Source organism: Nannobrachium achirus, assembly GCF_963921795.1.
Source record: "Nannobrachium achirus genome assembly, chromosome: 3".
NCBI lineage: Eukaryota > Metazoa > Chordata > Actinopteri > Myctophiformes > Myctophidae > Nannobrachium > Nannobrachium achirus.
Genome location: NC_137812.1, coordinates 66,714,528 through 66,730,086, shown reverse-complemented (window position 1 = coordinate 66,730,086; position 15,559 = coordinate 66,714,528). Strand labels below are relative to the sequence as shown.

The following is a 15,559-nucleotide window of genomic DNA, read 5'->3' as shown; positions in this document are numbered from 1 at the left end:
TTTAATACCTCTGAAATGACAAATTAAACATTGGCCAAATTGTCAAATATTAGAGGCTGAAATTTTGAAAATAGCCGATCTACATGCTCACAACGCCTAGCGTTGTGAGGCGGCGTGAGCATGTAGATCTGCTATTTTCACAGTAGAACCGTGTTATACAAAATGTAATTCGTCAACTCTTAGTGTTTGTCGGGGGGGGGGGGGGGGGGGGGGGTCCCCAGTTAAAATATGATTATTTTGGGGGTCCTGGCTTGAAAAGGTTGAGAACCACTGGTATAGAGGACTGAAGACAACCGCAGTCTCAAAGTGAATGAATCATGTTGGAAACTAAGCCATGTAGGATTGCACACTGGTTGCTCTAAAATGAGGAGGTCCACAATCCTCAGCTGCTGTTTCCACCTGGCAGAGACATATCTCTGGGCTTTGTCTGAGCAAGTTAAGTGATTGTGGTGGTCTTTATCTCTGCGAGCAGGTGTGGAGGAAGTATGTTGGACTTAAAGGGGTACTGTCACCTAAAAACGTCTGAAACAGTCTGAAGCTCATGTCACAGTGTATTCTGCCCCTCGCCCCCCAACAACAGCTGACCAGTACAGTAAGTAGTCATACAGTCAGGCTATACAGACAATTAATTTGATTATGGCTTATAATTGCGCATCCCCAGAATGACATCATAAAAATATTAACTTGTTTTTTAACTTGTACAGTGCCACCGCCACTTGAGGGCGCCAAAGTCTGCAAGCAGCTCAGGGTAATAGTCCACTTGCCAGAATCTGAACCCTGGCATATTGAGTACACCAAGGTTTTATGTTAGAAATGTTGAGTATGGGTTCCCAGCATTTAGAAACTGCCGGATGCTAACTTGCAAATGTTGAGCAATTTTCATAATTTGCATAATTCAATTTATTTAGCATAATCCCCCATACTAATGGATAATATGTCAAAAACTGATTGGCTGATTTGAACAATATTGGAGTGGTTTTGGGGGTTATTGAGAATGCTGAATCCATTTCTGACATTTTCTAAATTCAAAATGGCCGTTTTAAACCCGAAATTGCCATATACAACATAAAAAAGTATCAAAATCACCCTACTTTAAGTTGGTATAAGGCCATTTCCTGTTTAAAACGGCCATTTTGAATTTAGAAAATGGATTCAGCATCCTCAATAACCCCCAAAACCACTCCAATATTGTTCAAATCGGCCAATCAGTTTTTGACATATTATCCATTATTATAGGGGATTATGCTAAATAAAGCTAATTATGCAAATTATGAAAATTGCTCAACATATGCAAGTTAGCATCCGGCAGTTTCTACATGCTGGGGACCCATACTCAACATTTATAACATAAAACCTTGGTGTACTCAATATGTCCGGGTTCACAATGGGGCTCTATGGGCTGGCAAGTAGACTATAAGTAAAATAGCAAAAAGAAAATGTTTTTTTGCCGAGAAAAAAGACGAACTTGTTCGGGATCGGCACTATAAGGGTTTTTAAGATGATTCTTAAAGTGACAGTAACCCTTTAGGTGACAGGCTCCCTTTGAGTAAACGCAATACCACAATGTAGAAAAACTCTGATGCGAGTAAAATGGCTGTATACAAAATTAAGCATCGAAATGTACACAAGGTAAATAATACTCATTATGCAAATGTACCATTTGACACGTTTTGTCAAAAGTTACCAACAATTTAGAAAATCGTAAAAACGATATTTAAGCTCACAACGCGTCACGTCACGACTCGGTGGAAGTCAGTTAAGTTATTTCACACCGCGATGGCATTTTATGTCATTTTCAACTACAATACAAAGTTGTTTTCAGTTACCAAAATGGCTACTATCTCAACGTTTTCCTCGCAACATAATCTTGGGGAGATTAATGTCAAAAATGCCCTTATGTTTCCCCTTATGGAGGTGAATTAGTTTGAATGTACACTGCAATTCTGATTTATTCAATTAAACACAAATTCATTCAGATGTTGTCATCATCTTATAATAATTAATAACAAAAACAAATGTTAGATCATAATGTTATGCTAAAGGGCTTAAATACAGTAGGCCTATAAGGTGCTGGGAGTGAAAATTATTGCGACCGTAGGTCGCATTTACTATCAAAAGCTCCACGGGCTGTCTGTCAGTGAGTCACACTTTTGCCCTGCTCATATCTCCACAACCGTTGCCCCGATCCATGCCAAAATTTCCACACAAACTCCTTGCATGCCAAACTACAACCTCCAAGGACCCCCGGAGTTCCAGGGACCCCCAGGTCCCTGGGGGACCCCCAGGTGTAAAAACAATCACCACATACACGTCACACTTTCCCCCTACTCATATCTCGGCCACCGTTGGCCCGATCCATGCCAAAATTTCCACACAAACTCCTTGCCTGCCAAACTACAACCTCCAAGGACCCCCGGAGTTCCAGGGACCCCCAGGTCCCTGGGGGACCCCCAGGTGTAAAAAAAATACCAAATGTGCAAAAATGACCAAATGACCACCCCCACGGGGCTGCTCACAGGGAATTCCCGGGGACCACCCACTCCTGGTGCTCCAGAACGGATGCAAAAGTGGTGGTGCCCCCAGTGGAGGACCCCCTCCACTGCAGCTCACATAAAATGCCCTAACTTGGCCTAGGAGCGTCCGGGAGAGCAGGGGCCGGTACCTATTCGTCCGCCAAGGCAACGCGGAGACCCCACCCCTCATTTCTCACATGGCCCTCTTCTAGCGAGACCTACGGTCGCTAATCTCCCGATTAGGGAGTCTTACTGGTAAATATAATGTATGGGTGCGTTGGAGAAAAAAAACATTTATAGGGGTGCCCTGAGCCAAAAAAGTTTGGGAACCCCTGCTATATGCAGCCTCCTATAGTGCAGCAACTTGCTATTCCATTATATTAGGAGAGCCCACTTCACGTACCTGAAGCCACAATGATGCCGGGTGCCGACTCCTTGCTGGCTATGTTTCCTGAAGTGTAGGGGTTAGCTGACACGTGGAGATGGAGGTGTAAGGAGCAGTAGGGCTGTAGGATGGCAGAATAAACAACATTATTAGAACTACAAAGAAACACAGGTACAAACATATTTTTGGACACTGCTCCTACAAATTTTGGCCTAAAATCACGCTGCGACCTGACGGTCGCTTATCTCCCGATTAGGGAGTCTTACTGGTCATAATCGAGTCAAAAGTATGAAGTAATCATGATGAGTCATATCACCCAGATCTACTGCTTTATGATGTAAATGTAACAGTATTCGACATTTCGACTAAAAAGTACAACCCCTCCCCCCAAATCATAAGTTTCTTCACAAGCAGCATTGTGTCCCTTATTGGCTGGTCTCACCATTAATTCTGATTGGGATAACCTTTACCGACACAATTCTCATTACAACCCAGCAAAATGCCAGCGGTGCGCCGCCATGTTGTGCTGTTTAGAGGTTTATTAAAACTCTGACATTTCCTGACAAATGACTGTATAATGTGAGCGGAAAGCGAGGCACGCCACAGCATTAATAATTACTCCATTAAAAGGCTGGATAATGTTTTTGTTTTCCTTTGTTCATAACTACTGCTAAGAGAAAGCTAGCAAAACGTGCTTTGTCACCAAACAGTTGTCAGTGACACTGGCCCCAAATACTAAGCTAATCATAATGTTTTTTTCTGTCCTGGCACAACTCTCTCTTCAAGAACACCAGGGACATGCAGAGAATGTTAGAGAGGCAGGGGCTGACATTTCTAAAAGGGCCTTTTGGTGAAAATATCAAAAATAGCAGACCTCCAAGCTCACAACTAGGGGCGTAACGATACATTTTAATAGCGATTCGATACATATCACGAAACATGGTTGGCGATACGATACATGAACGATATTGGTTGATTCATGGCGATACGATAAAATTCGATTCAATGATTTAAAATCGATATAGTGATATTTAGCAAAGAAATTAAATCTGTGTGAAAGGTGTGGATAGTGCAGGTTTTTAAGGGAAACATATGTATTATTATGGATATAAATAAGTAAACACAGTGATTATCTGCCAAATACATGGACATTGTATATGGACAAACCTGCACCTTGACATGAACCCAGAGATTACACACATTTATCAATAGACCAGTGTAGCTATATGGAAAGGAAAAGTAATTAAACCCCTCCCTTTAATTTTTTCTTCTTAAAAATGCTAAATACAATGCACAAACAAGTAGGTAGTATCGATACAATCGATTCTTTGCACTGCCAATTCGATACGATACAAAATAAAACGATACGATTCGATTTTAGCTGTTTTCATTTCGATATACTTCGTTTTTTTTAAGTTGAAAACAATATTTCGATACAGTTACTATATCGTTACACCCCTACTCACAACGTGTCGCACTGCGACGCGTTGTGAGCTTGGAGGTCGGCTATTTTCGGTACTTGATACCACACAGAGAGGGCAATTCTTTCAACATAATATGCTGCATTCAAGTTCAGGAGAGTTTGGACAAGGCAATTCTCTTGAATGCTGCCCTCGGGTATGGCATGGAAAGAGGACATTTTGCATTTCTTTCACCATAGTGAAAACTGCATTCATGGTCTGGAGAGGGCACTTTTTTACAGGCGGGTAAAAGGGCAGGGGCTCAAGCCCCCTTTTTACGTCTATGTGTACACGTGCCTGACGAACACATCAGCAGGCGGGCGACCGCTTGAACCAGCAGTTGAAACAGAAAAGAAAAAGAAAGCTAAATTGCGAACTTTTTAAGCGAGAGGAGAGCGAGAAGGCTAATGTAGCGTGAGAAACATTGAGCTCAGAGAGGCTTGTTAGGCAGAGGCAGTTCTGTCCGCGCTCGTCTTTTGACGGCTCTCTGTCTTGCGTGCGTTTGGTAAATGAGAGGTCATCTCATTGGACTGAATGAAAACGTCTGACCTTTAAGCCCAGCGGTCTCTGGGTAGCTTTGACGGGCGCTGCTCTTTCTGAGAGCTCTCCAGCCTCATCAGCGCCGCCATCAAGAAAGCTTCTGATAAGGCCTATGTAGCTTTGATGGAAACGCACTGCAACATCCTCACTGTTTATCCATGTGTATCCTCTCAGAGTTTTTTTGTTTTGTTTTAAAAGGTGTTAAATACAGGGAGCCGGGGCAATGGAGGCCTAAAGCAGTGGTTCCTCAACCTTTTCAGGACGTGACCCCCAAAACGATCATTTTTGAACTGAACATTTTGAACATTTCATTTAGTTTGACTCTGTTCCAAAGACGCGTTTTTGTAAAAATAGGTGATCTACAAGCTCACAACGCCTGAAGACTTTATTAGAAGTTTGAATAGGAAAAGGTACAGTTTCATGACGGTACAGATCACTGGTGCAAGGTCTACTAAAAAGGAGATCCTAGAAAAGCACTTGGCTTATTTCCACAGGAAACCATTGAAGTATCTCATATTGTTGATTAGGTTTGATGCAGTTATTGGAGTAATGCTCTTTTTCTTTTTGAGTTCTCCTCCTTAAATGGACCCACTAGTTGAGAACAACTGGCCTAAAGGAGCGCACGTGTTGCCGGACTAAAGCACTTTGCACACAGGACAGTTGCGTTTTTTTTCGTTTGCTGCATGAATAAAACACATTGGATTTGGTGTGCAATGCTGTGCGGAATCGGCGCTGCGGATCCCAAAAGGAGTCATAAAAGTAGTTTTTTACCGCATGCGACAAGACGCACAAATCGAACTGGGTTCGATCGAGAAAAAAAACGCACGGCCGCAGCCACTCGTCACACGGCTAATTCGGATCCGGTGTGCATGAGGTCGTAGAGTATCATTGTTTTCTTTTAAAAAAAATGAAATTGTCTGTTTAATCCGTGCGGATAAACGCGCCTGTGTGCAAAGGGCTTAAGCAAGTTACTATTAGAACTAGTCAAAAATAAAATACTAATGAAAAATTCTAAACAATAACGGCCTTCTATAGATGAAGCATGAAGACACACTTACCAAAACACAGTGGATGTTGTTTCCCTTCAGGCCTGTGCTTGGAGCCTGCAGTAGCCTCCAGTCCCGGCCTCTGTTGTATGTGATGTAAGTCTTCACCTGGTTGTCTGTCCTCCTGTTGGCCAGGAACATCCCCTTAATCCCAGCCACCTAGGGAACATCAACCACCAAGAGTGGTTTGAACATCGTCGTTGTCGGGTGGAAAAACCTTGTATGTCCAAAACCGTTCGTTTTGTATTCATCGTTTTAAAAGTGATTTAAAATAGAGAAAATAGCCGATCTACAACCACAGATGCGAGGCGTTGTGTGCTTGTAGATCTGCTATTTTCACCAGTCTTGAGCGACAGTCTTGTATGATGAAGCAGGGCTTTACTTTACGAAGAAATGTACAAATTTGAAACTTGGAGATACAAGGTTTCTGCCCGACAGTGAGTCAGTGACGATATCACACTGATGTTAACCACTTTATAATTTTGTGCAAAAATTTACAAAAATAGTCAACAATAAGAGTATATAAAAAAATAAAAATAAAACATAAAACAGATTTACAGTACAAGCTCACAACGTGTTGCATCGCACATGATCGGCTATTCACACACGCGTGCACATATAGGCTTCATACTCTGATGGAAATCACAAGCCCAGTGACAAATCCTTCCTTAGAAGCTTACCACGTCTGTGTTTCCAGCGAAATCCGATAGTGTTACTGTACATGCGCTGCGCAGGAAATGACTGATTATCTGGGGTCTCTTGTCAAATCAATATGTGTCTGAAAGCGTGTGAAAGTATCTCACGTGTTCTGGGTGGCGTTGGAAACAAGCTTGGCGATACCGGAGTGAGTCAAAATGACAGCGGCATCGGCTGACGAAAGACTGTCCTCTCGATAAAATGGCGGATGCTTCAGTGTGGCCTAAGGCAGCACGATAGGCTAAACGCCAGCTTCAGACCACATTGAAACATATCGTCGTAGTCGGGTGGAAACCTTGTATGTCCAAAACCATTCATTTTGTATGTATCATTTTAAAACATGATCTAAACTAGTGAAAACAGCTGATCTACAAGCACACAACGCCTCGCACTGCGAGGCGTTGTGTGCTTGTGGATCGGCTGTTTTCACTACTTTTGTGCGATGGCCTTGTATGATGAAGCAGGGCTTTACTTTGCGAAAGAATATACAAATTTGAAACTTGGAGATACGAGGTTTCTGCCCGACACTGACGATATTATGTTGTGTTTGAGGTGGCGACCCCCAATCAAGCCAATGATTTGGATTCGATCACCGGGGCCAAAGGAAAGGTTTTCAGCCCTCGGAGGTATCATGAACAAGCCTAATTAATTAATTCAGAGATCATAGTTTGACTCAAGCTAATGCCTGGTGCTATGGGTGTAACAGTCAATCAAACTAATTGTTTAATCGATTATACAAAAAGATAATTGATTTGACAAAAATACATAGTTTTTTCAACCCGAAATTCTTGAAATTAGGTAAAATAGACAATCTACCAGCTTCACAATGTGAGATTGATTGATTGATTGATTGATTGATTGATTGATTGATTGAAGACTTTATTAGAAGTTTGCATAGAAAAAAGTACAGTTTCATGACGGTACAGTTCACCGGCACAAGGTCAACTAAAAGGAGATCCTAGGAAAGCATTGGCTTATTTACACAGGAAACCATTGAAGTATCTCATATGAATGACAGACGGATAGAACACTAGAACACTACTATGCAGTAGATATGGTCAGGAGAAAAAAAAAACAGACTAAAAAAAAACTGCAAAATATATATACAGTAGGTAAATACAAAGAAGGGTCAGGGGAGGGTAAGGCTGGGCTGACATGTTATTGTGAGCTTGTAAATCTGCTAATATAGATTTTTTCACATTGACTTGTTGATAACCGTATGTAAAATACGTTTCGGAAACACGCATGTCAATTATTAGATTAATCGAGAAACGAATCGACAGAATAATCACGAAACGAAAAGAATGGATAGCTGCAGCCCTACCTGATGCTGGACTGGTATTTCCTTCTTGGAAAGAATGCGTCTACCTATCCTTGCCTTTGTATCGGGTACATTTGGCGAACTAATATCAGCAGTTATTCATCAAGAAAGGAATAATCTCAGCCCCCCCACCCTCGACAAAAATCTATATCGCTTGGCCCAGTCTGTTATTGCCTTTGTTGGCGTCAGCACTCTGAGGGCTGCTTCGTATTCACACAATGTGTTCTGCGAACGGTAGAGCTACCTACAGCAGCAAGATTTGCTTCCAAAATGAGGCGTGCATTTCATTCCCTCTATCTCCCATAGTGCTGAGATATTGATCCCTGGCTATAACCCGTTCAGAACGGGGTACACATTATTGTGTATCATTATTTTATGCTTTAACTATTGAAAAATAGCAGATATACAAGCTCGCAGCGCGGCACCGAGTGCCGCGCTGCGAGCTTGTAGATCTGCTATTTTTGAAAAATCGTGAAAATTTGAATTTTGACCAGATTATATAAGTGTCTTTTGAATCCTTCTAAGATTTTTTTTAAAAACCTGTGTTTCTATGTCAGCAATCTGGCTCGCAATCGTCAAAGAAAAGGTCCTTTTCACTCAACTGGAGCTCAGTTAGTCTGTTCTTGAGAGACTACTATGTCAGTGGTTCTCAAACCTTTTCATGTGAAGGACCCCCAAAATGATATGTATTTGGCCACGGACCCCCATCTCAAAATATCTAGTTCCAGGGACCCCTCAGAAACAAAATTTGAATTACAAACGTTCGCTTTGAAAATAAAGATTTGCACACATTTTCACGACTTTTTCAAAAATAGCAGATCTACAAGCTTGCGGCGCGGCACTCGGTGCCGCGCTGTGAGCTTGTATATCTGCTATTTTTCACCGGTTAAAGCATCCAATAATTCTAGGCCTGAATGGGATAATAACCCTCCATGCTGGGCGATCGTCAATCAAAAGCGTTTTCTTTCTAATATCAGGAAGATGTGCCAAAATGGAAACAGCAGGAACAGAAATGTCTGGAAAGCTGTTACACCAACCACTCTCTCCCACATCATATACTTGCCTCTAGCACTGAATTTCATCTCTTTTTTTTTTTACACACACACAGTGCTCATATAATTGGATAAAACAAGGATCGTTTTGCATGTTTTACCTGTATCTTTAAGGTTTTCTTGTGAGAATGTGACATGAAACTTCCCAAAGTGTTCCGTGGCTCCACAGACACCCACCAAGACTTATTTTAACAAGAGATACTCCTGCATCTGCCTACCAGAAAGCAGCCTACCAGAAACCAGCCTACCAGAAATCTGCCTATCAGTCTACCAGAAACAAGCTTAACATATTTTCACTGTCGGGCAGAAAGCTCGTATCTCCAAGTTTCAAATGTGTACATCTTTTCGCAAAGTAAAGCACTGCTTCATCACACAAGGCCGTCGCACAAAAGTAGGTGCGAGGTGTTGTGTGCTTGTAGATCGGCTGTTTCCACTAGTATATATCATTTTAAAAATGATAAATACAAAACAAACAGGTTTTAGACATACAAGGTTTCCACCGACAACGACGATATAGACGATATAGATACCTGCCTACCTCCAATCAAGAAACCAGCCTAGTAGATACGAGCACCAGGCTAACAGATACCAGCACCAGGCTAACAGATACCAGTTCTACCAACATACAGATAAAAAGGTAGACAGACAGACAGACAGACAGACAGACACATAGGCATGCCTTGTTCATACCTGCTGGGGGACATTAGTGATGAAAGTGAACAAAAGACGACTAATTGTCACTCAAATAATTGCGATTAGGCTTGAAGTTGCACATGGCGGATATGACACATAACCTAAATATGCAATTGGGAAACATTGATAGTGGAAATATCAACAAGCTCACAAATCGCGATGCGTTGTGAGCTAGTAGATCTGCTATTTCCACTATTTTTGAACATAGAAACGATAATGACCATTATGACAAAACAATTGCGATTATGTCAAATAATTGCGATTAGATGATTATTATGTAATAGTTGTGACAGGCCTAATTGCTACATGTACTGTGAGATGTTTGGTTGGTTTGTGGACGTTTTACCTCGTAGAGGTCGACCATCACGTTGCCCTCCAGACCCATGCTGCTGACCACGTTCTCCAGGGCCAGGGTGTAGTAGACCCCCGCCGTTCTGGACACGTACAGGTTGTACGTCTCGTTCTGGTTCCACTCCTGGACAGCCGCCACCACACGGTTGTCGTCTGTGCTGATCACATGCAGCTCCTACGAGAGAAAGAGACCCGGAGGCAATGGATGTTATGATCTATAAGTGGAAGTCAAGAAGCCTGAGTTATACAAGCCTTAGAATCAGACCCTTGTAGCGAGACATTCTGCATTATGAATTGTATTACAACAACGCTACAAGAGTCTTAGTGAGTTTTCAGACAAAAAACTAGAAAAAATAGAACATTTTGAAATTCATGGTGTAGTCCCTTTAAAGATTAAACGAATGAAAATAGCTGATCTACAAGCACACAACGCCTCGCGCCGCGACAGTGACAATGTGGTTGTTGTTGCCGGGTCAGTCTCTGACATGAAATTAATTTAATTGAATCAATGGAACTACCGTAACACAATAGACTTTAACTTCCTATTTATCGGTATCACCATGAAAACTGCTTGGGTTTTAATGAAAAACAATGACATAACATTTCCTTAAAACATTTCAACACCTCTCTCCAAACTCTGTGTCACGATGTTACGAATTGTGAGGTTGTAGATTGCCTATTTTCGCTGCACAACACAGTCAAACGGCAAAGTAGAAAACTAGGGCTTACTTTGTTAAACGTATCGTCACTGTCGGGCAGAAACCTTGTATCCCCAAGTTTCAAATTTGTTTTTTCGCTAAGTAAAGCCCTGCTTCATCATACAAGGCCATCGCACAAAACTAGTGAAAACAGCAGATCTACAAGCACACAACGCCTCGTGGTGAGAGGCGTTGTGTGCTTGTAGGTCTGTTTTCACATACAAGGTTTTTTGGACATACAAGGTTTCCACCCGACAACGACGATATTCAGTAATCACAATCAGAATATTCAGCATTCACATATTGCACCTCTAAACTTTGAGGATAATGCACTTGTTATGAGATCGCTGCCGTGATTGTCGGGCGGAGCTTATGCAAAGGACTGCACGCTGCTCGCTTGTGTGTTTAATTTACCCCCGGCTGTGCCAAAAACACCTTGGAGAGAAACGAGGGCGACCGTGACGAACATGGCTTGATTGAATAAAACATGTTTATTTGTCAAGCGGGGTGTGACGAGGATGGCCGCCATGCACACAAACAGAGCTGCCCGGAATATCAATGCGGCGGAGCCCGGAGTGGTTCATTTTTTTGGCCTGGATTCAAACACAAAAATATCAAAGATCGCGACAAGCAGAGCCAGCAGCTGCGAGGCTGCTCTAAGTTGAGCCAATGTTTCAACAGAGACGGGGACTTTATTGTGCCATGATTTTTGACAGCTGAGCCTCTGAAACAACACAGACATGGAACTGTGGAATATGTTCTATGTGAAAAAAAAACTACATCAAAACATCTCTCATGTATATATTTTTTCAAGATAATTTTTTCCATGTTTCGGCTTTATTTCGATATTGTCAGTGAGAGAGAGGCAGGAGAGGAGGACAGAGAACAGGGCAATATGACACACAGCAAACAGTCCGGCCAGTCGGGAATCAAACCAGGAACACAATGAAGAAGGCTTTTTGTGCCATAGGGCTATCGGTTCAAATAAAACAGTTCACAGGAGGCAAGCAGTGATCACCCCATGATGTGCACTGCAATGTAGTTTCAAATGCACTACATTGCAGGCGATTCTTTGAGAGTAAAAAAAAGAGAAAGAAGAAGAAGACATGTGTGATCTTGGCAGGATGCCCCAGAAAATGTGCCAATCTCAACAGGCACCAACGGTATATCGTGATACAATGTGGGAGCCTTATAAAAAATCCTGTTGAAATCTTAATGAGATTCATTGCAGAATTAATTTAAACCTGCATTTTGGTCTAAATCAGTAGTTCTCAAACTTTAAAATGTCAAGGTCTCCCCTTAACTCTGACAGTATACAAATGAAATGTTTCATTTGTACACTGTCAGAGTTACATACTTGTAAGGGTCAATTTAGACCTCCCAAAAGGAACCCAGAGAGTCCCTGCTGGACCCCACTCTCTTAGTTTTTGTTACCTTGTAGGTGGTTGTACCGTTAACCAACTTGAAAAATAATCATAAAAGCCAACATGAAAAATAATCTTGATAAGATTGTCTATCGTGATACTGTTTGGAAAAATATTGTGATATTGTATTTTTCCATATCGCCCACCCCTACACTACCTTATGAATCTGCTGTAAACAACACACAGGGGCGTCACAAGGGGGGGAAAGTGGGACTGAGTTACAGTGTGGCCCTACTGTATGAATCCACCTTCAGGGTAAATAAAGACAGTAGTGTTTGGTTGGAGTGGATGGGGTGCTCACCTTGGGCAGAGTGTACTTGGGTTAGATGTGTGCCAGCAGAGTGGATGGGGTGCTCACCTTGGGCAGAGTGTACTTGGGTTAGATGTGTGCCAGCAGAGTGGATGGGGTGCTCACCTTGGGCAGAGTGTACTTGGGTTAGATGTGTGCCAGCAGAGTGGATGGGGTGCTCACCTTGGGCAGAGTGTACTTGGGCAGCTTCATGGGTGTAAACACGTCTCTTCTGGCTGACACATAGTAGATTGGCCGCCCACCAGTTGAGACCTGAGTGTGATGATGAAACAATGGAGGGGAAAACACAGGGAAACAGGCAGTCCAGGCACTTGTTTATTTCACACTCCTGGGAGCGATATTACGTAAGATACACTGGCAGTGCACATCCAGCCTGAATCAGATCTGTGTCACATCCAGATTGGATTCTGATTGGTTTAAATGGTCACATGGTCACAATCAGATTACAATCTGGATGTGACACCGATCTGATTCAGGCTGGATTTGGCTGCCAGTGTAAATCGGGCCCATGCAGTATACATTCCAATGAAATTATGTGTTGTAACAACAGTGGTGGACATGAGCTTGATTGATTGATTGATTGATTGATTGATTGATTGATTGATTGATTGATTGGAGACTTTATTAGAGGTTTGCATCTAATAAAGTCTAGTTCACTGGTACAAGGTCAACTAAAAGGATTAACACCACAATCAATTCAATTGGGGTCCTTTTTTTTTTTACTCATACAACATTGAATGACAGACCAATAAAACAGAAAATATCATCCAAAAACAGCCGTAAAACTGTTCTCAACCTGATCAAACATTAAAGTAAAATTACTCTATATATTATATAAACTATACCTCTGCTGTCGGGCCGAAACCTCCTAACTCAAAACATTTTCATTTTCTGGAAAACGAGCTCAAATGGAGTTAGGAGGTTTTGACCGAAGCACTTTTTACTACTTTCCATTGGTTCAATATTAATTTAACCAACACACAGACGTAAAGGGTGTTCAATAGCACATATTTATGAATAAAGGAGAGGGCCAATCGGGTGGAGTTAGAAAGTGTTTGGCAGAAAGTGTGGAGTTAGGAGGCTTTGTCCCAAGCACTTTTTACTACTTTCCATTGGTTCAACCAACACTCAGCTGTGTTCAATAGCCCTGATTTATGCCAAAAACGGAGTTAAGAGGTTTTGGCCAGACAGTGACAATATAAAGACTGAAGTTGAAAATGGGTGAAGTCGGCCTGTATGTATTCAAAAGTAAACATTACATTTTCTTTTTAATATCAATGTACGGCTGTATTGAAATATAGACATTTTCCAGGCAAATTCTAAGGTTTTCCAGTAAACCTTTCCAAAAACGATCTACAAGCCCACGACATGTGCCATCGCAACGCTCTGTGAGCTGGTAGATCTGCCATTTTCACTATCTTTAAAAGGAGGCTCAAGCGGATCATTCATAGTACTGTCAAAGTGTCCAAAAAATACAAATACTCAAGTAAAGTACAGATACAGCGAAAATACGTTAAATATCGTCGTTGTCGGGTGGGAACCTTGTATGTCCAAAAACCGTTTGTTTTTATAATTAAAAAAAAGAAGAACTAAACTAGTGAAAACAGCAGATCTACAAGAACACAGTTGTGAGCGTTGTGAGCTGTTTTCACTACTTTTGTGCGACTTTGTCTTGTCTGATGAAGCAGAGCTTTACTTCGCGAAAAAACATACACATTTGAAACTTGGAGATCCGAGGTTTCTGCCCGACAGTGAGGATATAGTCATTACTGTCCCACACCACTGCCTACATTCCAATGCAATTGTGAGACTCCAGGAAAATGTCCTACCTGGACGAAGACGTACTCGTCTTGCACCACCAGGGAATTGGGGTCAATGTAGCCGGGGAATGGCTTTCCCTTGTTGGCGTCTGTGCAGTTCTGCAGCTTGCAGGTAACATACAGCGCCTCTGTAGCCCACACACACAGGCACGCGCACGCATGCACACGCACACGCGCACGCACACGCACGCACACACACACACACACACACACACCAAGTCATGCCGGTTATTCCATTCGTACACAAGGGATATTCTCAGTGTTGGGGAAGTTAAAGTTATACATGTAACTGAGTTACATAACTAAGTTACATTTTGCTGTAACTTGCTGGTAACTGAGTTACATTCATATTTCTGTAACTCGTCAAGTAACTGAGATACTTTTTGGGTCATTTTTGGCTTAAGTTACAAGTTACAAGAGGTTACAAGCGAAGTTATAATTTTACATCTAAGTTGTTAAGTTTGACAATCAAATGTCCTCAACAGATCATAATTACATTCTCAATTTAACAAAAAGTAACTCAAGTTACTTTTTCTATGTAACTTGAAACTTTATACGTTACATTTCTCCAGGGGTATAACTTTAACTTGATCAAGTTACTGCCATGGTGAGTTACTTGTAACTGTACAAGTTACGCTTTCAAAGTAACTTCCCCAACACTGGATATTATACGTTTTATTAGATTTGGGGGGTCTCGGAGATATTAATCCTAAATAATGTGGTCTAAATAATGTGGTCAGGTATCAAAGTGGGGGTCCGAAATTAAACGTTTGCCCGAGCTTGTAGATCGGCTATTTTCACTTCTTAAACATTTTTGTTCTAATTTATGGAATTTCTTCGATTTTTCTTTGATTTCTTCATGAAATTACTGAAGAAAATCATAGAATTTTGTTTGTAATTCATGAAAAAAAAACATATTTTTTTTGAGAATTAAATATTTTGAAATAATAATAACAAAATGTAGGAAACAAAAATTAAGGGACCCTTAAAATGTGTCCACAAACCCACAAATGGGTCCCGACCCAGTGCTTGGGAACCAGTGTAATAGGCAATGAAGGTTATAGCCTTCACCCGGAGAGCTGAGCGGACCATGGTTCCATTCGTACGCTCTCTCAAGGGTTTCAAAATAAAACGTGAAGGATTTTAACAGTGCATTAAGGCGGTGGAGAAAGGCAGCCTTCACTGAGCGGCCTCCATTGGGTCCTTCCATTTCCAGTGTCAATATAAGGTTGGCCTCAGTGGACGACAGG

General features: G+C 41.7%; 1 protein-coding gene across 1 annotated transcript in view; it reads right to left on the bottom strand.

Moving 5' to 3' along the window:
• Positions 1 to 15,559, bottom strand: part of sorcs1 (sortilin-related VPS10 domain containing receptor 1) — a gene marked incomplete at both ends in the record, with an annotated part of 457,912 nt that overhangs the window by 132,288 nt on the left and 310,065 nt on the right. Inside the window, 5 exon segments of the mRNA XM_080722749.1 lie at positions 2,917 to 3,019; positions 5,957 to 6,103; positions 10,053 to 10,232; positions 12,652 to 12,741; positions 14,319 to 14,437. Coding sequence (XP_080578875.1) covers positions 2,917 to 3,019; positions 5,957 to 6,103; positions 10,053 to 10,232; positions 12,652 to 12,741; positions 14,319 to 14,437 — 639 coding nt within the window.